Below are 24,437 nucleotides of genomic sequence, written 5' to 3' on the forward strand. Positions count from 1 at the left end.
CCCATGTGGGAAGCAGGCACTCAACTGCTTGAGTCACATCTGCTCCCCAATTAGGTGCATCTTAATGAGAGACAACTACAAGCTAGCCCATATGAATGCCACTGGGCAATTGAAAGAACACTGGTTTGGGGCAACAGAAGATGTTTGAGTTCCAGACCTTCCTCCCCAAGCACCCATTGGGGGAGCGGTTTAAGCTCTATGTTTCCATCCATAAAACAGGATTGGAGAGGATCCCATGTGAACCCTGTGGGGAACTGTGAAGTCTTCCCAAGAGGTTCACGCCATTCAGGGCAGTAGTGGTGCCTATTTGATTTTTCACCTTTAAAAGAATTCACATTTTAAAAACCACTTCAAAAATTCTGCCTTTGAAATGAAGCAGTTTGAGATTGTCTGAAGTAAAGCAAATACGCACAGGTAAGGTGGTGGTTAGTGGCAATCAAAGGAGCATGCTCCTAAGTCAGTTAATCACTGGACTTTTCTGGGATGATTTTGAGTTTTATATCATTTTAAGTTGTTTAAATTACATATTTTAAATATCATTTTAATTTATTATTGATATTTAATTATGAATTCATCATTCTGAAGACAGAAAGCAGAAAGTACACTGATGCTGAAATATAACAAGTTAATGCAGGGAGAAATAATGAAAAAAATCTGCAATTCTGCCTCCAGATGCTTGCAACAGACCTATAAGCTGTTTCTATGACATCAAGATGTCTCTAGTACGTCCACATACCAATGTTAAATAGAAAAAAAGGGATGGCAATATCTAATTTGGCTCTCATTTATCAGTAATAAAGGTAAACAACCTCTGCAATATGTGATTTTCAGGTAAATGCTTACAAATAGCAGCCTGAAACCCTCTCATTGTATTAGTTAGAATCAAAACTAAATAACAGTCAAAATAAGTCAGTTGGTTTTTAGACATGTAAACCGGAAAAATTTCAAATATCAGGTTTTGATGACTGGATACTGTAATGTGTGGCATTTCAATCTATATTTTAATATATATTCTGCTTGCAAACTAAACCCTTTATAATGCCATATGTGAATTTACTCATCAACCAATCATACTCTTACTTACAGAATTGATTTAAACAAACAGTGGTTCCTCATTAAATGGGAAAAAAAGTCTCAAGTTACCTATAGTTTGAATATTATTGCAAATTCTTTTAGGATGAAAGATACATATTATTCTTTCTCAATATCATTATCAAAAACAATTTTTAACTTAATCATTTCTGTGTAAAAGCAAGATAACAAAGTGATTAGATTTCTGAGTGGAGTTTTTCAGTTTTTAATGTAAAAGAAGTTCATTAGCCAAAACAAAACAAAAATCCAAACAAAAAAAAAACCTTGGCAAACTGAACAAGATTATTCCTGAAGCCTTTTGTACTTCTAAATTCCTGCAAGTTTATATAAGGGCACCACCTGCTTGTTAGTCATTTTTTGTCCCCATCTCCTTCAGCTAGAACAGCATGAGAGAAAAATGTAAGAGAGAGATTGCCGCCGTAAGGGAGGGGCTAAGCATTACTCTCATGACAACTGAGAAGGCTCTGGAATGAGGTTTCTGTCACCCTCTGAGGCCTGAGAAGAATTACTCCCACATCTTCACACCACTCAGCTTCTCAAAATCTCAATTTTAAGTTTTCTTTCCTGGCTATGTGAACATCAAAGCTTTGGATTGCCCCAAGTTTTGGTCCAATACTATAATGAAAAGATAATTGATGCCAGCCCTAGTGCCCCCAATTCTAGGATCCATAAGAATTCACAGCTCTGGTCTCATTTCTGAAGGTAGGAGGAATGCAGGAAGGTAAAGGTATTTAGCAACCTGCCAAAAGCCAAAAGGGGAGACAAAGAGTTTGCAAGAATAAGTGCCATGAGCAGGAGAATATATAAAACTACTAATTGCTCCTTTTTCCTTCTCCTTCTTTCCAAATCAAAGATCTGGACTTAAATTCCCAAAAGCAAGGTGCTATTATTCTTGCTCTCTGCAGTCAATGACAGTGATTGTGTCCTTTTCCCACAAAAGCTGGTACAAGGGACATTCCATAAAAAGTAAAAAGTACTTGTCTCTGACAAATATTCCTCCACTCCTCCATGCCACAGCCTCAAAGGAGCTGCAGACTGAGCCTGCACTTTTCTTAGTGTCTTGCCTGAATCTTAGGTCTCTAAATGTCAGACCAAAAAACATGATTAAGCAAGTTTTTGTAATAATCCCTGAGAAGTACAAAAGTGGGGGTGGGTAGGTAATCCCTGACTGAATATTCCTTCAGACTATTTAATGACCATGAAAATCCTATCAAAAAATACAATCACTAATAAAATGCCGTGTATTTGAAAGGCAGCCGTGTGATGGGTAACACTACTGAGGTGGCTTCCTCTGTCATGACTGTGCCAGTGAGGGCAGAGCTGGCCAGGCCACCATCAGGCAGGCCATCAACCCACTCTGCCACCTTATTTCTACCAGTAAAAACCTGTAGATACCCTTCAAAAATTTTTTAGAAGTAGTTTATTTTTCTTTCAATGCTATACAAGGTGATATTAAAATTTTAGCTGTGTTTATACAAGGATATATAAAACCATATTATAGGGAAGCAGATTTGGCTCAACTGATAGAGCATCTGCCTACCATGTGGGAGGTCCAGGGTTCAAACCCAGGGCCTCCTGACCCGTGTGATGAGATGGCCCATGCACAGTGCTCACGCGTGCAAGGAGTGCTGTGCCACGCAGGGGTGTCCCCATGTAGGGAAGCACCACACACAAGAAGTGCGCCCCACAAGCTGCCCTGTGCAAAAAAAGTGCAGCCTGCCCATGAGAGGTGCTAGAAACACGGAGAGCTGACACAGCAAGATGACACAACAAAAAGAGACAGATTCCCAGTGCCGCTGACAAGAATGCAAGTGGACATAGAAAAACACACAGTGAACGGACACAGAGAGCAAACAATAGGGGGGAGAAGGGAGAGAAATAAATTTTAAAATATAAATCTAAAAAAAAACCCATATTATATATTAACGATGGGTATTACAAACCTGAATTTAATCACACACAGAATTACAGAGCAAAGTATACCCCTGCCATCCTGTGAGTAGATAGACGTCATCTCAGCAATACACAACAGAATATATTTCAAATTTTTAAAAACAGATACTTTACAAAAGTACTCATATACTCATTTAAAAAGAAAAATTACACACTTAAAGTATGTAATTTCTCACACTTATTTAAAAAGAAAAATTAAAATGAAACCAAGAAGAGTTTACTCTTTAAATTTCTACTGTCCCACAAATACAAAAATAGCATAAAATGAAAAAGGGCTTTCAGAACCGATTTTCATAAGAAAAAAATATGCATAAAGCCTACATTGAAATGGCAATGTTACAGTTTCAATGCACAATGCAATAGTAATGTTTATAAAATAAAAGACCATAAAAATAGAGAGCAATATATAGGCTTGCATGGTGAGATATTACTGTCCTAAAGAAGTATTCCCACACATGTATACAGTTATATAGCTTATGTAATGTAGCACAGTTAGTGAAGAGATGGGATCCAGTTTCCCATATCAGCTCAGCTTTAGTAATAGAGAAACTGTGTAGGCTACATATACCATGTCTCATTTTACCTAGTTCCTCTGCCACAAAATGCCTCCTTTTAAAGCATGTATAAAAATTAGAGAACACATTCTGGTTCTGTTGTACAAATTCATCATAGAGTAGTATTTCCCAAATGTGTTTTGTAAGACGTTAATAAATGTTTCATTAAAAGACTTCATGATTAAATCAAACTTGGGGAAAGCTAGGGTCAACAAAGTTGGAGAGGCATATTTATTTTTCCCTGTTGTACTTCTCAGAATCTTGGCTATGCAAGTCAAAGGAAAAAATACAGTTTTTATAAACCTTTTCTTAATATTTTTATTTTTATAACATATATATATATTAACACAAAATTTCCCATTTTATTTGTACAATTTAGTGGCATGAAGCACATCCACAATTTTGTGCTATCATCATCACCATCCCTTACCCAAACTTTTTCATCACCCCAAAGAGAAACTCTAAGCCTATTAAGCAATAAATAATTCCCCACCCCCAGTAACTGCTCATCTCCTTTCTGACCATGAATTTGCTTATTCTAGGTATTTCACATAAGTGGAATCATACAAGATTTGTCCTTTAATGTCTGGCTTATTTCACTCATCATAATGGTTTCTGGCTCGTCCATGTTGTAACATATATCTGCACTTCATTCCTTTTTACAGTTGAATAATATTTCATTGTATGTATGTACCATGTTTTGTTTATCCATTCATCTACTGATGGGATGTTTTTTGTTTCCATCCTTTGGCTACTGTGAATCATGCTGCCATAACGTTGGTATACAAATATCTGTTTGAGTCCCAGTTTCCCATTCTTTTGGCAATATACCTAGAAGGAATTACTGCATAATTCTTTCCTTATAGCACCTTCTGGAATAGTGCTCTCCGGCATTCCGCACTTTGGAAAATGCCACTTGATGTAAAGCTTTCATACACTTGTAGAAAACCCAGTTTATTTTATGCTGTTAATAGAAATTAAAATTTTAAAAGATGAATACAAAATTTTTAAATCAACTATTTTTAGGAGGACCAACAGAATAAAATGAAACACAAACTACCCAAAAACTTATAGAAAGAAACCCAAATCTATCTTTGGTGGTTGAGGAAGTTGAATGTGAGGTTGGGAAGATCAGGCAACGACTCCCAAATTCAGATTATTCTTGGATTCAGAACTAACCTTGACTTCTTCGTAATCCAGATAGCAAATGCATCACAACTACATAAAAACCTTTCAGGGTTTCTTCTCCCTTTTACTTGCCCCACCATACTGACAACTGCTGTACCTACCGATTCGGATAATGTGCACAGTGATATAGATGTCCTTTCTTAGCTCGCTGCTACCCAAATCCTACCAAAAAATAAACAAAGTCTGGTCATTTTATAACTCATAACTTACAGAGCAGCATTTAAAGGGCATAACCCTACCTTCACAAATAATAGAAGAAAGACTAAGAGGAACATAGGCACTCTAAATGGAATTTTTGAAGCAGCAGCATTCAGTTCACATCCTTTTACAAAAACATCACTACAATCAACTTTACTTTAGGTCCACAAATGGCAGATAATACTTAAAAGTAAAGCCCATTCTTCATTTATTCACCAATTCATTCCATAATTCTTTAAACATTTATTAAACCTATACTACATACCAGGTGCCATGCTGTGACCCAGCATCATCACTGCACTTTGGTAAATGGTACAACAGGTTATAACATACACTAAGGGAACAAAGGAGTGATTGTGAATAGTGGTATTCAGAATTCTGGGCACTAATGTAGTCTGTGTACTTACAAAGCTTAGGCAAATTCATTATGTTCTCTTACAATAAATTATTTCTGCTAAATAACATGAAGCATAATTGGAAGAATTCACCTTGTGAATGAAGAGAGGTCCACTTACCACAAAGAGAGAGCAATGCCGCTCTGGTTTGTCTGGGGCTTTGGGGAGCCCATTTCTATTCAGCCTCAAGAAAAATCTCTCACTACAAGAGAAGGGAAGTTTAACATTATGAAGATTATTTAACATTTAAGGATCCGTTCCTTTTCTAATTTTTCTTCATCCTAACAGTTAAGTTCAACATTCATTAGAACATCCATTTAGTATCAAAATTGCTTAAATAATTAAGAGAGCTCCCAAGACAATAAACATTTATTTCTCTTCGGATAAAACTGCAAAAGCAGAAAATATAAATAGATACAAGAGAAGAAAAATTAACTTTTAAAAGAATAGGTTTCCATGTCAATGATATTGTTATTATTTTTAAAAAGAAAATAAGTGCGCTAAAGAGAAAATATGACAAAGTGTTTTGTTTGTTTGTACCTAAGATCTTTTTTCCCCACAGTTTCGTGCATATTATTTCATTAACATTAAGGAAATTATTCTGAGTGGCTAGCCATCATTTGGATGGCTTTATGCCTTATGCTTTTATGAGTCTATAAATCAAAACACAAAAAGACGGCCCAAGAAATTAAAGTTGAATATAGTAATTCTTTGGTCCACAAAAGAGATCTCAAATTCTCCACTGACTTGCATTTGAAAATACAGTGCCACCTAGATTAAATGGAAGCACAAATGATGCTTTGGATCAACCCTGACTCAAAGCCAATCAATACTGTCAGATACCATTCAGATCCATGGTGATATGTTAGGCATTGTATGGGAAAACAAGACTAAGTGAAATAAAGTCCTTCCTATTAAGAAGCTTAAAATCTGTTTGGGGGGGGGGGGGTATGATTTTTTATAAAATACTCTAAGGAAAACCAGAATTATTAATAAGTGGCATAAAATACAAAGAACTAAAAGGACTAACGAGGATATCTGTCGACGGCAAGGAAAAATCTACTTTTGTAAAAAGGTGTTCTTTAATGAGTTTCGAGCAATGGGAAGTATTTTAATAAGTGCAGACCTTTCTAGAGAGATGAAACAGTGTGGTCAAAGGTATTGTGGTGGAATTACATTGGAGTATTTTCATAGAACACCCAACAATCTTATTTATAAGAGAATAAGATACACTAAGGGCAATGGGAAATAAAATTGAAGTGGTAAATAATACTGTATATAATATTGTGGAAGGTCTTGACCAAAAGAAAAACCAGAAATAAATTAATTTATGTCTGAAACTGAAACAGTGATAGTAAGTCATATTATAAGCCTTATAAATACATGAAATTATATAAGCTTCCACAAGAGACCTCCAAGATCATATTTTAAGAACCATTGCAGGCTTTCTACTTCAAGAGGCTATTTCAAGAGTGATTTCCAATCTCTGTATCTTTTATTAATTAACAATAATTGCAATTAACATATTCTGATCATTCTGAATGTGCTAACTATTGCAAACAGCAAGAATACAAAGTTTGTACTCTTTGTCTGAAGATATATGCAAAACGTATGTGCCAAGTTCATCAAGAATAACTGTTATTTATATAATGATAGAGGTGGCTTAAGAACTTCATCATCTTCTGAGAACAAAACTTTTAAAATAATCAAGTAACGTAAAATGTGTCATCTCCAGAAAGAATCCACAGTCAATTAAGGACTAGTATGTCAAGATTCTACTCAACTCAGGAATTACCCAGTCTGGAAGCTGGCCAGACTCCTGCTGTGGCAACCTGATCTTATGTCTAATTTCAAGGACCTTTACAAACGAAAATAACAGTACCAAGTGGTAACAAGCTAATGATCCAACAAAGATCAATAATCACTTTAGGCATTCAGAAAAGAAGTGATCTTCGGAACAGTTGGTAAAGGTCTCATAGAAGAAGCAAGTCTTTGTTGGCCTTGACCAAAAGGGAAAAGAATGGAATGGCATTTTTACAGGAGAATGGCTTGAACAAAGATGGAAAGTTTATTTTTATTGACATATCCACATGTAAAATTGTTTGGTGAATGAGAGTTTGCCAAGGAAGAAGTACTGGATAAGACTGGAGATGAGGGTCAAAGTCATATTATAGGTACACTGTAAGAGAAGTGAAGAAATTTAGATTTTATTAAGCAATAGGGAGCTACTGAAGGCTGTTAAATGAGGGGACACTGACACTCTAAGAGGATGCAAGCAGCTGGGCCTGAGATGTAATTTTTACACTCTTATTTTAGAAATAACTACACAAATTCAGAATTATTATAGCTTTTTCTTTAAATATTACTTAATGTTTAACACAATTACCAACAGAAAAGTCTAAATATTTTTAAAGCAGCAGCAATGTACTTCAAGGAAAAATTAGTTTTTTAAAAAGAATTTCTTTCTTTTCCAGAACATTTTTTTAATGTATGCTCAAAAAAGTAATTCATATCAACCCAAGAAAAATCAATATGCCAGATACCAGGAGCTTCAAATCCCAAATGAAATTTAATATCCTGGTGCCTATGATGGAAAGAATCACACAGCTGACTGCCTTAGGCAAAGAACACACAGCCAACATCAACAGAACATGACATTTTCACATGGGATAGTCTCCGTTAGTGTAGCTTCAGCCTAGGATGAAGTAGGGAAAAGAAGTTTAGGACATCAGCAAAAGGCTCAAGATCCACAAAGTCTCTACGCTAGTTCATCACCAGACATGTGCCTTAAAATCTCTTCTCTCATGCAAAGGGGAGAAATATGGACCAGAACAGATTCCTAAGGAAGCATACGGATTTGAATTTATGACTGCCTTGCAACACATTTATTCTCTTTGGTGATCTAAATCTAGAGAGATTTTTATTTTTATTTTTATTTAGTTTTAAAGAAACTTTAGATTACATAAATGTTACATCAAAAATTTAAGGGATTCCCATATACCCCACCTGCTTCCCCTCCCATACTTTTTCCCATACATCTTTCATTAGTGTGGTTCATCTGTTACAATGGATGAACACATATTGAAGCACTGCTAGTAACCATGGTCTGTAGTTTACATTAGGTTTACACTTTGCACCACACAATTTTATAGGTTTTGACAAAATGTATCATGGCCTGTATCCATCATTGCATTGTCATGCAGAACAATTCCAGTGTCCCCAAAATGTCCCATGTTACACCTATTCTTTCCTCAGAACCTCTGGTGGCCACTGTCTTTATATCAATGTTACAAGTTCTTCCATTACTAGAATCATAATAAGTCTGCTTTAGTTCAAAGTTGCATTTCCCCCTTACGTTTGTTCGTTTCTCAATCTTGAGGACTTGAGGATGGTGATGCCCATGCAGTTTCTGATTGAGAGGAGGCTTAGATTCCACGGGGCAGATGTATGGAACTGTCATTGCAGTTGCAGATACTCTGTTTTTTGGGGGTATGGGTGTTGTCCATCATCAGAAAAATATATTTGACAGTTTCAACTACATGGCTTACCTTAACTTTTTCTTAAATGATGCCTACTCCTGACCTATCATATGAGAAAGAGCAACCAATACGCATATCTGTGAGGTCATTTCCAAACCTATTACCTGTTTTTATCTACAGAGCAGGTGGCTGATGAGTATGAATGAAGAGAATACAAATGGCTACTAGGATCTTCAAGTGAAGTTAAAGTTTCCATACCGTATTATTTAGAAGCTGAGGTTGGGAATGACAGATACCCAAAATTACCTTGGGATAAAGAAATTGCATTTTAAATAATGATATAATTAGGTAATACTTTTTTTGAGACTCCACCATTTGCTGCCACTCTGATAGGCACTTTACATGGACTAACTCATTTTATCCTCACTATGCCCTTAAGAAGCAGACACTCTTATTATGCCAATATTATAGTTAGGAAAACTGAGGAATAGTAAATAGTTTGCCCAAGGTCACAGGGCTGATGAGTGGCTAAGCAGGGACTCTAATCCACGTATTAATTTAAAGCCCTTGCACTTCACTTGAACACTAGAAGGTAAATGCTGTCTCTGCTCTACAGAAATATCGAGGAAATATTTCCAGACTATTGAGATAAAGAAGTGAGAATTCATTCACTGGTAGTCAAACCTGGTGCTAAGAATATAAAGGTAACACACTCCATGCCATTAACCGTCTTGGGCTAAGGGGAATGAAATAAGTGGGGATCTTCATTTAGCAGGTTTCAAAGTGATCCTGGTTAGGAACTGTTCTTTAGGAAGTTTTTTCAATAAAAATATACCTAGAAAAAAATGACTGGGGAAATTAATTTATTTTACTAAACAAAAACAAAACTCCAAAAAGATTTAAGAACTTGGTTTTAGTCAAAACTGCTGAGGTTTAAAACTGGTTTTAGGTTTAGCTCCTTAGTCATCAGCCATCTACTAATAAAAAGTGTTCATTGATTCTATTTTATAATCCAAAACACAAGCAATGTGACATTCTCCTTTCCATTTAGTGGACAGCATGCTTTATTTTATGTTTCTTGATAGGCACTTAAGTTTGAGGTCCCTCTCTATTCTTAATACTTGGCACAAATTTGACATAACGGGTCAATCTAAAATGATGAATACCAATAAGATTATTAATATGCAAAAGTGAACAGGGCACTCTAGATATTACAACTTTAATCTGATATAACATATACTCCGTTATCTGTTAGTTTATCAATGTTCTGGTAAACAATGTATCTTAAAGTATTCTTTATCAGAAAGGGACTTTAGCTCTGTCATTACTTTAATTTCACTAGCCTACACAGAATCCAAATTATCCAAGTATTATACTATAATCCACCCTGCTTCATAAAGAGCATCAGTATATACCAAGCATGACTTAAGGAAGAGTTGAAAATAGAAGATCTAATAATAGAGAAATAAGTCATAAAAACATTTTTTTTTTAAAATCAGACTTCTTTTAAAAGGAAAAAAAAAGAAAACATTTTGGCCTTTTTAAATTTTTTTTATTTTTGGGTGACTAGGGATTGAACCTGGGACCTTGTATGTGGAAAGTTGGCGCTCAGTCACTGAGCCATATCAGCATCCCTGTGTTGGTTTCCTCTTCTTTTCTTTTTGCTTGTTGTTTGTTTTTGTTTTTTCAAGAGGCACTAGAAACCAAACCCAGGGCCTTCATATAGAAGGCAGGCAAATAACCACTTAAGCCATATCTGCTCCAATCCGCATCCAATTTTTAAAAAATCCTTTTTATTCATTTGATGACATGCTGTAGTTATACAAAATCAATTTCACTCCGGCTTTGGTGTTATAGCAACTATTTAATCAGAAAATGATTTCAGAAGAAAAAAAGAACTATAGTGAAGCATTTCAGAATTATCCACCCACACTCTCATATACATTTGAAGTGAAACAGAATCTGTACCTTCAAGACCAGGATAAAAACTGAACAACTCAATGGTATTTCACTTTGGTCACATACCAAGTTATTTTTGATAGTTTACTGTAATCCAAAGGTTGGCATGTCTCTTACCAGAAAACAACTAGATTGCATGAATTTTAGAAGTTTCCTATTATGAGAGTTATATTCCTCCACTACATTATCACTTTTCCCCCCTAATTATAAGAGGTTTGTATGTTTCTTTTTTATTATACTCATGAGCTACTAAAGGACAGGTCATGACTAATAACCTTTACATCCCCAGATAGTACTTCTCTGGTGTTTAATATGTATTTCTCTGGCTAGAACTAAGACATTCTTTTAGTACAAAATACAGCAATATCAAAATAACTAGATGATTCAACTCCCACCCAACTTTCCCTCCCTTCCCCAAAATAGCCTTTGTTTTATGGTAAGGAAATGTATGAAATTCTCCAAAGAGTCATTTCAACTAATGGTGGTTCACCACCAAACATGAGGTTCATCTAATTAGAACTTCATGGCATCTTCAGAGCCTAGATCATGCCCTTTAACCCTGTCCTCAAATACATTTTATATTTCTTATTATGTTATATATATAGGAATGGAAATAGCTACAGTGACATAATATGTTTTCAAGTGAATATAACACTTTTAGAAATGAAAGCTGATATTAATACTGATGTGGGCTATGGGTAGGAGGCTCTTTGTCTCTTCAGAGATAACCTAGGCTATCTGTGACTTGTGGGTATGAGACGGTAAAAGGCTGCAGTCCTGCCCTTGGTGACCATGGCAACAACTCCAGTTCCAGGAAACAGTTTAACAATGCAAAGTCTATAAACTTTAAATATTCAGGGGAAATGCAAACCAAATGTGCTAAAAGCTTATCTAGAATGTATGAAGTCCATGCTAAAAGCTTACCTAAGATGTGGAAGATATATATGCTAATTCAAGCCTATTGAGAACTGAAAACAAAAGGACCGTTTAACCTTTCCTCTCTGTATAAAAGAAACTCAAAAGTCTTGTTTGGGGCTTGGGATTGAAACAGAAAGCTCCCGAGTCCAGCCGGCCGTCAATAAACTATTTTTCCTTCTCAAAATCATTCCTGAGTCCTGGCCTCTCTATACACAAATAATTGAACCTCTCTCAAATTCTACAATAATATCAGCAAAGAAAATCATCAGGGAAGTGGATCTGACTCAACTGAGAGAGCATCTGTCTCTGATATGGGAGGTCCAGGGTTCAAACCCAGGGCCTCCTGACCCATGTGGAGAGCTGGCCCATGCAACGTGCTGTTGCGCGCACGGAGTGCCATGCTACACAGGGGTGACCCCCACGTAAGGGAGCCCCACTTGGAAGGAGTACACCCTGCAAGGAAAGCCACCCTGCATGAAAAAAGGGCAGCCTGCCCAGGAGTGGCACCGCACACATGGAGAGCTGATGCAGCAAGATGATACAACAAAAAAGAGATGCAGATTACAGATTCCTGGTGCCGCTGACAAGAATACAAGCAGACACAGAAGAACACACAGCAAATGGACAGAGAGAGCATGGGGGGGGGGGGGGGGAAGGGGAGGGGAGAGAAATAAATAAAAAAGAAAAGAAAAGAAAATCATTGTTTAACTTCCCCATATGCTGCCATGCTCTACCAGAGGAAATTTCACTGAAGGAAAAATTTAGTGTCCACCTGAATTCCATGTGCACACCATTCTAAATCATCATATTATAAATCAATAATGATTCATTCTTTCTTTGGAAACAAGGAATAAGAAACCACAATTATTTATTATTTATAATATGTCTTCTAAAAAGGATTTGAAGAAACCAAGATAATGAAAGAAGAAAGCAAATAAGCAGGCCTAGCCTGGCTCCTGGGGAAAAATAATGAAAGCAAATATGTGGCTTATGCTTTACACAGATTTTCTCATTTAATTCTCACAACCTCCCTGTGAGATAGGAACCACCATAATCTCCATTTTACACTTGAGATATCTGAGACTTAGAGACATTAGTAAGTTGTCCCAAGTTGCATGGACTGCCAAGGATGGAGCCAGAATATTAATTTCCACAGTCTGGCCCCTGAGTCTCTGCTCTAAACTACAAAGCCAGGCTGAAAGTACAGATGACCCCAGAAATGGACAAAGACGAGCAAGACTAAGTATATCACCTGAATGAAGCATTTCTAAAGTGAAAATTTCCAGCAACATAACAAAAATAATAATAATAAAATCACATGATGCCAAGGAAAAAATAAAGCACAAATATATGTGTGTTTAGGGAGTTTATGCCTATGATCAGCTGCAGACCCGAACTTCTGACATTCTGATATACTCAAAAAGATCTCTAAGAATGAAGTGTTTTGACAGCACAGTCTGGTAGAAATTCCCAGAGATGGAAATGATGTGGGAGGCACAGAAGGGATTGGAAGACCCTCCTGGCTTCTCTCCACTCCTCAGCGGATGCTCCTGTCCTCCCACCCATCATCTCATTAGAATCGCTCAGAAGCAGGTGCCCTTCTCTTACCACTCTCTCCAGGAAGGCCCTACCTAGGGACTGGGAGGCCCCCAGGCTAGATCTGGGAGGGACCTGCCAGCCTTCTGAGTAATCATATCATGACGCTCTCCAGGTCAGGGTGTTCCTAGTACAACCTCACATAGAACCATGTACTTAAAAGACACAGATGGCCAAATGCCAAAGGGATTTTTATATTTCTCTATATAGGCTTGTGTTTATCACACCGCAGTTCACCTTACATGAGAAACAAAACTGTCTAGTAATTTAATGCCTGCAAGTGACCTGTTGTTTTATGTTATTTTATAAACCAATTGGACTAAAAAACACTTCATATAGCATTTTGAAAAAGCAAAGTCACCTGTCTTAAAAATTTTTATCTGGGAGGATAATAACACCTATTCTCTACTGTGTAGTTATGAAGGGCGAGGAGGCATCAGCAGGCAAGGAGGAAATGCTTGAGAACAAGGAGGGACAAGGGAAGAGTGAGAGGAGGTCAGAGAATAGGGCAACAATACTGACACTACAGCCTCCATAAAAGGACAAACAGTACAAATAAACAGTGATCTGAACTGCTTCTATTTCACTGCTTCTGCATTTACTTAAATGCTTTCTGATTGATGGTGCAAGGTGTTTCCAACCATATGTGAAGGGGCTGTTACTGTGTTTTTTCCTAGAATGGGTAGCAAAGGACAAATTAAAATGGGAACGCACAAGCAGCATTCTGAGCTGTGGTAGCAGGGCCCCCAGAGGCTGGCATTACTGATGAGATCCTTAGGGGAAGTGGCTGGAAAGCGTGCTGGCAGCCCCGGGCTTTGATGATATCCTGAGGTAAAGAAGGGGAAACATTCAAGTAGCAAACAACAGGTCTTCTCTTCCAGGGGGCTCCTAACCTAGCTGTGCATAACACTATCCCCAGACCCTTCTAAGGAGATCCTGATTTACCAGGATAGGATGGACCTGAACGCTCCCTGTATAAAAGCTCAGTTATGCTCAAGAACCAGTTTTGATCCAAATGCCTAGGTCCCAAAGGCTTACAAGTGCTGACTATCCTTTCTGATACTCATATCTATATAGACAGAAATATATACCAGAAAACAGACATCAAAAGCCTGACATCTTTGGGCCGAAGGCTTTCCCCCTATCTTTTCCCAACCACATGATTGATACAAATGACAGTTTTTCCTTGGCAATAAATGAAAGCAACTCCTCAAGCAACTCTTCCTAGATAAGGCCATTAATGTGGTTTCTAATTTTAAAACTAAACATTAAAGTCATGGGCTCTTCTGATTAAAGGGAAATGGAAAGAGGAAGATCCTTGTCTCCATAGTAGTTTACTTAAATAAGAAATAGAGTCTTGCGTGTTTTGTTGTTGTTGCTGATTATTTCTTTTTTAATATTAATGTCCAAGTCCAGGTTCACTTTACAAATATATTTGAGTATTGAAGGACTAAGCAACCAACTAATGTGGTGGCTTTGTTAGCATAGGAAAGGATTTGGCTTTCGTTGAATGATACCAAGGGGGGTAATTTTTAAACTAACAGTCAACTGTACAGCCAATTTTGAATATCAGACCAATTCTTTCTTACTACTTAGGATGATTTTAAACCACTTCCTGCTATTTTTCTTTTCAGAGAATAAAGATATCCAAATCAAAAAGCTTTTCAGGAAGATAAAACTTCATGAAAAACATGAACACAATGCTCTTTCAAGTTATAAATAATGTTCAGATTACTTGCTGTTTCACATTACCAGACCAAACAATTGACTGTGAGTTAAAGCAATCATTTGGCTTATCTGCTGATTTGCAAAAGAAAACAATGACTGTATGTTTAGAAAACTTGAGACTGAACCAATGTTGACTGCAAGTAAAATCATTAGAATTGGCTATCCTGTTTAACTGAATAGTGTATAACAACTCAGGAAAATACTTGCTTAAAACATGTCTCCAGAGAGCTTGTTAAGAATTTTGCTAGAAAACAAGCTTCTCAGAGAAAACAAAAACAAAAACAAAAACAAAAACTAGGTATGATAGGATCTGATAAAGAAATAAGAAGGCCTATATGAGACAGAACTTCTTATGCTTACTCCTCTGGGAATTCACATAATTTGATCATTGTAAACATTGACTCCCTGACATTTTGTGAAGTAAAAGCCATTCTGATCTATAGACAGTAATTATTCTGACCTTTCTAACAAGGCCTCTTTCCTAAGGAAAGCATCTGTAATGAGGAATCTTGAAAGTAAAGCAAACCTGAATTCTTTACAAATATTTTGGGTTGAAGCATGCAGTTTTCGAAAAGGTAAAAAAGTCTTTTAAAAAATCCAAGAAATTCAAGCCCTGCAAAAACAGTAAGTATAATAAATCTCCCATACATGTACCGCAAAAGGATGTTCTATTTTTTTAAAAGAAAACAACCCAAAATCACATTTCCCTTTCAACAGCTTAATGATAGACACCAGATTAGTTATATTCTTTATATCCATTACAACTTTAAAAAATGAAAACTGTCTAAATCATCATTAAATACTATTAATTAGATGACACATGCAATTGTACCTTTTTAAGGTCAGATGCTTTTTTAAATCAGGGAGCTAGAAAAGCCTCTGAAGCAATTCACAAATTTTGATGTACACTATTTTCTGAAGAGGTCCATAGTCCTCTTAAATTTGAAAAGGGGCCTTAATCACTGAAAAGTTTAGGAGGCATTGCTTTAGACATCAGAAATACTTTTGTGAAATGAAAATTGAAAACTGGAAACCATACACAAAGGATGGTATAGAAACTCTGGTCTTTAAAAATGTTTCCTCACTCAAAGCTTAACAGTATTTTGAACATCTACAGAATGTATACTCCCTGAGAACAAGAATATTTTTTTTCCGTTCTATTAATTGATGTGGCCCCAATGCCCACATTAGTGCCTAGCCCTGAGAACAATGATTGTTTGCCAAATGAATGAACATCAGCGATTCAACAGGAATAGTGGGAAATCTCTGAGGCGCAATTGATGGAAAATGATGCCGACACTCTTATCTGTAGTAAAAAATCTCTAGCTGGAGATACATAGGGTGAGAGGCTATAGGTTCATCTGACCGTTTTTATTTATTTTTAGCAAGGCAGGTTTTGCAAATCATGGCCCCCTAGAGACAGGTCTGAGAATGTAGTTCTGATTAACACAGTGTAACCTTAAACAACTCCATGAACATTTCTGACACACTAACCGCCTTGAGTTCTCTCGCTCATTAATAAGCACACCCCATTAGTGTAAAAGGCAGAGAGCACGAATCAAGACAAAAATGGCATGATATTCTAATGCTTTGCCTCAGTAACAATGAAAGACTTGTAATATTTCTTTACTGCATCAACCCCACCTCCTATTTCCACCGAAAATCTTAGGCTGTGCCAGGCACTCTGCAAGGTGCTCGAGACATAAAGATGACTGAGAATGGGTGGCTGCTCTTTTGAGAGGGTAAAGCTTTATCTTCAGAAAAGAAGCCAACAAAGGATGCGTCGTTAATAATTCCTTTGTCAGCTGTAAATCACCCTACAACATAAATGGAGTTGAATACCAAAGAAGTCCTTGTGAAGTGTGGCACGATGTGTGACTAAAGCTTATCCCACAGGGAACTTATCTCTGTTTCCTGTAGGCAGCTAGCACAGGGCAGAGGAGGACAGACAGGGATGACCAGAATCCTGGTGTAAAGAACATCAATTTGGTCATTTTTTACAACATGGGAATAGGAGTAAAAAGGCCTTCTGGTCACATTCTAAAATACTACACTATTTCAGCAAAAAGAGACAAGCAAGTCTGAAATAAGCACTTGGAGCCAAAAGGAAGGAGGAAGTCAGTTCTCTGAATCTGTTTACTCTGAGTTTTCAGATTTCTTCTTTCTTGCATTTCTAGCCACTTCTTACTATAATAATGCAACAATTAATAATTTTTTACAAGTATATGGTACTGCAAGGCTTTCAAAATGCTGCAGAGAAAAAGTGTGGTTTGGTTCTACTCTGGGTGATCTCTGAATGAAAAACCTATTTCTTTGCTTGTTTTGTTTTAATTTAGATCATCCTCCTGATCTACCTCCTATTTACCATCTCTCCCACTAAGGACATCACCATTTGTCCAAAGCAATTATTTTTTAAGTGACTCACTCAAAAGTGTGACCAAGGGGGAGTAAACCACAAAATCTGACTAACGCCTAAGTATCAACAGTCCCAATTTTCATGCACCTGCTGGAACAATCAAATGATAGAGAGGAGAAGAGAATGGAAAGCAATAGTGTCTTTATACAGGAGGCCCGAGGGAAGGTCACTATGGGTCACTGTCTATAGAGACCCACAGTGAAATCTGTGCCAGCATGTCTAGACACAGCAGGAAGTGCTCTGGGCTGTATGGAATAGTTGATATTGCCACAATACAAGGAGGATCCCTGAACATTTGCCTTCTGCATCTATTTTTGTTCTCAAATGGGGCTGTACTCCTTGCATGTCTGGCCAGTCAGACTTTTTTCCCCTATACTGTTGCTTTGCATTGGAAGGGTTCGAATTTTGAGTTAGGTTTTTAACATAAAATTATAAAAAGAGGTCAATGCCAACTATCTTTCCACATTCAAAACAATAAATGCCCCTAATTTATGGAAAAATATAGACGCCAAACTTGTGTGATCACACTATAGTAAGTTGTAAATGATGTATGAAATGAGAAATTCTTGCATAGTACATAGAGAATTAAAGAACCAAATATGCTCTCTTAGCCGTGTGTGTACACTGCAATAAATACACAAAAATAGTAGCATTTTCCTAGTCTGGACTGAATAACTATTCTCCCTGTCCACTCTCTCATACAACCTCTTTAAAAATTTTTTTTCCAGTAACTGATTCTTTAAAAAAAAAAGCACAAGTTCTTTGAAAAACTTTAATTTGCTTTTAAAATAATGAAAAGGCTACTGACTCCTACCAGCCTCTGAAGAGACCTACTGGGAGCTCTGATTATAATTCCTTTGATTCTCCTCATCATTACGTCAGATTCCCAATCTTCTCACTCTTTCTGTAAGTAATGCTGGATGTCTCCAGTCCCACCACCTGCTTCCTATCCCTATTTCCTCAGCACTATGGAAAAGCTCCTAATGTGGTGGCCTGGATTCACTTCTAGAAGGGTCTCCGCTTTACTCAGCAATTCTGATTTGTCACTAACTTACCTCCTATCATATTCCCACTCAAAGTCCACTTACCATGCTCCTGCCACTCAGTTTCAGACCTAAATTCCATTTGACTTTCTGCTCTCCAATGGCCAGTGATCTTGTTATTGACTTGTAAAAGATCAAGGTCACAAACTCGAAGTCCCTCTTCTCCACCTCAACATTTTATGGTCATTTCAACACCACGGCCTCCCTTCCTCCCACATTAATGGAAGAAGGGTCCTTCCTCTTTTTCAAAGAAGATTCCTTCACTTGTGTCCCACATCCCTTCTGCCATTTACTCCAGGATGCATCTTTGGATCTCCAGGAGGACTGCACACTGCACACACAAAACAGTGACCCAATACAGTATACTGCTGGGATGAGGGAATGAATGAATGAGTGGATGGTTAGAGGCATGAGCCAAGCATATAACTAGGAGAAATTCCTCAACTTTGATAGCACCAGCTATATTTATTTAGAGTTTCTAAGAGGGTGGTCTATATAAGACACACAGGATTATGCTGAGCATATAAAGTATTTTTTTTCACAGAATCTTCACTAATTTTCTAAAAGTTGCCTCTTTTGCTTTATATTTGAGACAAATTCATGCTTTAAAGGAAATATTATTATAATGTATAGGTTATATAATACTGAACACCCTAAACCATCCTATTTAGTTTTTCTTCCTAATTTGGTGAAATTGCATTACCAAAAAAATTTCATGAGTTCATGTGAACCCAGGAATATTATTCTAAATGGGATGGAATCCAGACCATTTATGGGGCTAGTACCTGGACCAGACTAATAAACCAGCCTCCTTTAAAGAGACCAAAAAAGAAAAATGCCTGCATTCATTGCTTTACTGCTCATTTGCAGAAAATATTAATAAATTCTAAGGAGGTAATTCATTAATCACACACACTATATGTTAAAGGTTAAGTCAGGAATCCATACCTTTCACAATGGGATTCACAACCACTATTTTGTCATACTTGCTCTACCTATCCCTTCTTCTTTTTTGTTCTTTTCTTTGTTTGCTTCTAAAGTATTTCAAAATAAATTACACCCCTAATGTCATTTCACTTGCTTCCTTAGTACATTTGTCTAAGTCTTACATAATTGAATGCCATACACCTAAAAAATAACAATAATTCCTTAGAATACACTATTTCTTTAAGAATTCAAAAGCAACCATGCCATATAACTTCTGATTATCTTAAAACACATTCCCTGCTTTGTTTCTTTAAACATCATTATCATTACTGTCAACATCATCATTAAGATTTATTGACTAATTACCAGGTGTCAAGCATTTCACTAAAAGGTAGATATATTATCTCATTGAGTCCTCAAATAATCTTCATTTAGTAGATGAGAAAACAGGCACAGGGACATGAACTAATTTGCAGCTATTAAGTGGCAAAGCCAGGATTTGAACCCAGGCCATTTAACTCCAGGGGCTACTTAGACACAATGTAATTGTGCCAGCACAAGATACAGGGAGATATGTCTTGAGGATGGATAGAAATCCAGATATAGATCATATTTGAGTCTTATAAAAAATGTGTGCCTTACCAATAGTACTATTTATCTTTTTCTTAAATCATAGAAATGGGGGAAACGAACTTGGCCCAGTGGTTAGGGCGTCCGTCTACCACATGGGAGGTCCGCGGTTCAAACCCCAGGCCTCCTTGACCCGTGTGGAGCTGGCCCATGTGCAGTGCTGATGCGCGCAAGGAATGCCGCGCCACGGAGGGGTGTCCCCCGCCTAGGGGAGCCCCATGCGCAAGGAGTGCACCTGTAAGGAGAGCCGCCCAGCGCGAAGGAGAGTGCAGCCTGCCCAGGAATGGCGCTGCCCACACTTCCCGTGCCGCTGACGACAACAGAAGCGGACAAAGAAACAAGACGCAGCAAACAGACACAGAGAACAGAACCAGGGGAGGGGGGGGAATTAAATAAATAAATCTTAAAAAAGAAAATCAGAGAAATGGCATAGCATACTAAAAAGAAGGTAATGGTGGGCAATATAAAATTCATATGGAAATAAGCATTTCAAAGCAAACGGAGAATTCAAACTATATGGTGGTAGGGGGAAAAAGTAACTCTAGAAAAGCATGTGAATAAGGTGTCAGCAGAAAGTAAATTTTATCTGTATTTAAGTATTAGGACCAGACTTTCTATATTTAATTAACAGGACAAGACTTTTTCCAGAAGTATTACTCTGCTGCTGTTCTTGCAAATAAAAGCTCATACCAGCAGCTTGCATATATGAGCAGCCTTATACCAAGCTGAGTACCAATTTGTGGCACTGAGGTCCTATTAAATATATTTTCTGATGAGAGTAAAATACAGTTATGGATTAGTCCTGAGACAAATTTACAACTTTAATTAATGAAGGCTTATAACATATTAATAAACAAAATGGTGCAAGTTATAAGAGAGGTAGTCAATTGTTGAACTATTATGTGAACTTGTCCATATTCATGGACTGTTGTAGATTAACTGACATATATCAAAACAGGAAATGTAAGAGTTAATAAGTTCACTACTGTTCAGCCTATGGAAAGCACAAAGGTTATGTCTATTTCTTTTACCACATAATACATGGCGGCCACTTTTAAATGCAAGCTAAAGGATACAGCATAGCATCTAATGCTAAACAGTTTTTTAATATGACAGAAACTTATATTCCCAACCTGATCCCTCAGTTTATGCATATTCACACCCTCCTCTCTCCCTTTCTTGGCCCAAGGCTAATCTCTGATCTTGAACCTGTTCCTGAAGCCTGCTAAGGGACCCTGATCTAGCAATGATTTCCTGTCCCCCAAGTTAGCTTCTGCCTCATTAGTGGATTCTTTGTCAGTTCTTAACAAATTCAGACTCTAAACAAGCAGACTTGCAACAGACCCCTTACTCTACACTGATCATTAAATTTGACTGAGGAAAAGAGAGCATTATAAATATGGTGGCTAATGAGAATGTTGATGAAGAATACTCATTCTAGACCAGACTGCAGGGTTCAAATACCACCTCTACCATTTATCAGCTGTGGGAGCTTGGGCAAGTTATTAGCCAGTCTGTGCCTCAGTTTCGCCATCTATAAAAAAATGGGGATATTAATAATATCAACCATACAGGGCTGTTCCAAGGGTTAAATAAGTTAAAATGTTTTAAAGGATTTAGAACAGTGTCTGACACATGGTAAGAATTTGTTAAATGAATAGAATAAAACAAAAGTACAGATGACATCCAGGGAAATGCTTCCCAGCCATTTCCAGCTATACTCTGTGGACTGGCAAAATTACAAACTATCAATCAGCCAAATGTTCTTTAATGTTTTAGTTTTACTCATGTAAAACAATTTGGCAAACTCATTATTTATTAATTATCTTTAATAAAGAAATTATGTCAAGACTCTACAAAACTCAAATAAATATAAGTGACTTATTTTTGTGGTTTATTGAGTCCAAAGTAGCTGTACCTTGATGTACTTAGGGCTGATGCTGCAACACAGACAACAGAGAAAGGTAAAATGGAAAAGAGATATGGGGAAGATGTATGTTAATAGGATGTTGTCAGAAATACACCTGAGGGAAGTAGATGTGGCTCAAGTAATAGAGCTTCCACCTACCATATGGGAGGACCTGGTTCGATCTCTGGGGCTTCCTGGTGAAAAAGAAGAAGAGAAAGCTTGTCCATGCGACAAGCCGGTACCTGCCTGGTAAGCCAGGTCCCGCAAGAGTACCCATGCAAGTGCCTGTGTGGTGAGTCAGTGCCTTGTGCAAGTGAGTCACGCAGCAAGATGATGATGAATCAAAAGAGAGACAAGAGGCGAAGCGCAACAGAAACTAGGAACTGAGGTGACACAATTGACAGGGAATCTTTCTCTCCATCTGAATCTGAAAGTAAAGAAAATGAGAAGACAACCTAGATAGCAAAACAAAACAAAACAAAACAGCAGGGCAGGAGGAGGGAGAGGGGGGGAAATAATAAATCTTAAAAAAAAAATATGCCTGAATGTCTACAAAATTTTTACAGCAGGAGGTGTTTTCAACATGCATCATAAGCTAACACTTGAATAGGAAGATTCAGTTAACTGGTGTGAGGTAAAACAAAAAAAGGAACAAACAAGGAATAACAAAAAACACCCTTCCTGGAACTGAGGAGATGGTATGTGCCTTATAATTCCACTGAGTGAACTAGAAGGGGATTCTTTTTACATGCTAGTTCCTTTTGTATTTGGTATCTCCAACTAATGAATTCAAGATTTTGATCACTAGTACGTAGACAGAGCCAATGTTGCACTGCTGTTCTTAAAATATTTTGAGGACTCAGTTTGAAGAACAAAGTTCTATAGCATAGTGTTTCTTGGTCCCTATTAGTTTCAATATTGCCCTTATCAGTAATTTATAACAATTTATTATTAAGACTACCTGCCTTTGAAGCTCTACCCCAGCCACTAAAATTCTGCTCAAATAAGGAAATATTCAGGAAATTAATGAATCGCATAAGGAGTAATGTTTTTTGTTTTTTTAAGGATGTACCAGAGATTGAACCCAGGACCTCATATGTGGGAAAGAGGCACTCAACCACTGAGCTACCCCTGTTCCCCAGAAGTAGTTTCTGAAGAGGCAAAATAGTGTAGTAGCTTTGGGGCCAGAATGGTGAGATCAGTAACTCCACTTCATCCCTTGCCAGTTACATATGCTTAATCTCTCTGTACCTCAGTTTCCTCACTTATAAAATCATTATTAACAATATATTTACAGCACTTAGGGAAAAGTCTGGCGAAGGCTAAGGTTCAATAAATGCTGGCAGTTTGTGTCTTACAGGAGGTAAGTTTAAAAACAAGTGAGAGGAATAAACATTCAACTTGCTAATTACTCCTCTACAAGCTGTGCACTTGTTGGCCTCTCTACCTGTACTGAACCAGATACCTTCCTGTGATCAATAGTCAGAGTGATGACATTGAGATTTTACGTAAATTTTATTTTATTTTTAACTACAACTGTAAAGATCCTACTTCACAATAAAAGCACGTGCTTAACTACGTCATCTTTTCTTTATTGCTTCCCTTTGGAGTTGATCTTTGAACTCTCAAAAATCAATCAGACAAATGGTATGGTTTCTTCAACAAATGTATTACAAGGAAATGGAAGGGGGTAAGGAAGGAGAGAGAAGCTACAGATGAAAAGTGACTTAAGAGACAAATAGGGAAGCGGACTTGGCCCACTGGATAGGGAGCCCACCTACCACATGGGAGGCCCATGGTTCAAACCCTGGGCCTCCTTGACCCATGTGGAGCTGGCCCATGTGCAGTGCTGATGTGCGCAAGTAGTACCGTGCCATGCAGGAGTGTCCCTGAGTAGGGGAGCCCCACGCACAAGGAGTGTGCCCCGTAAGGAGAGCTGCCCAGCGCAAAAAAAAAGAAAGTTCAGCCTGCCCAGGAATGACACTGCACACACGGAGAACTGATGCAGCAAGATGACACAACAAAAAGAGACACAGATTCCCGTGCCGCTGACAACAACAGAAGCAGACAAAGAACAACATGCAACAAAAAGACACAGAGAACAACTGGGGGGGGGGGGGGAAGAAGGGAGAGAAATTAAAAAAGAAAAAAAAAGGAGACAAGTAGACCATCTGCAATATATGAACAATGAACCAAGAGGGGAGATGTGAATACCTATTTGAAATGGATATTTGATGATGTTAAGATACTATTAATGTTTAGGTGGTGATTCTTTTATATATATAACCTGAAATATTTGTGTTAGAAAATTATATATTAGAGATTTCCTTCAAAATAATCTGGGGCAAAGAGAAGGATTGTGGTTGAAAGAAGATCAGTCCTGAACTGAAAAATGTTGAAGTTGATATTGGGTACAAGAGGGTTCATATACTTTTCTGTTTTTCGATGTTTG

General features: G+C 37.4%; 1 protein-coding gene across 7 annotated transcripts in view; it reads right to left on the reverse strand.

The window, feature by feature from the left end:
* The window catches only part of DOCK4 (dedicator of cytokinesis 4), a 516,333-nt gene that overhangs the window by 228,657 nt on the left and 263,239 nt on the right, over positions 1 to 24,437 (reverse strand). For all 7 annotated transcript variants that reach the window (XM_058297210.1, XM_058297211.1, XM_058297213.1 and 4 more), the window contains exons 9-10: positions 5,501 to 5,582; positions 4,889 to 4,949 (exon numbers count right to left, since the gene is read on the reverse strand). In XM_058297210.1, the coding sequence (XP_058153193.1) occupies positions 4,889 to 4,949; positions 5,501 to 5,582 (143 nt within the window). The remainder of the gene's footprint in view (positions 1 to 4,888; positions 4,950 to 5,500; positions 5,583 to 24,437) is intronic.

Source organism: Dasypus novemcinctus, chromosome 5 (assembly GCF_030445035.2).
Source record: "Dasypus novemcinctus isolate mDasNov1 chromosome 5, mDasNov1.1.hap2, whole genome shotgun sequence".
Lineage (NCBI taxonomy): Eukaryota > Metazoa > Chordata > Mammalia > Cingulata > Dasypodidae > Dasypus > Dasypus novemcinctus.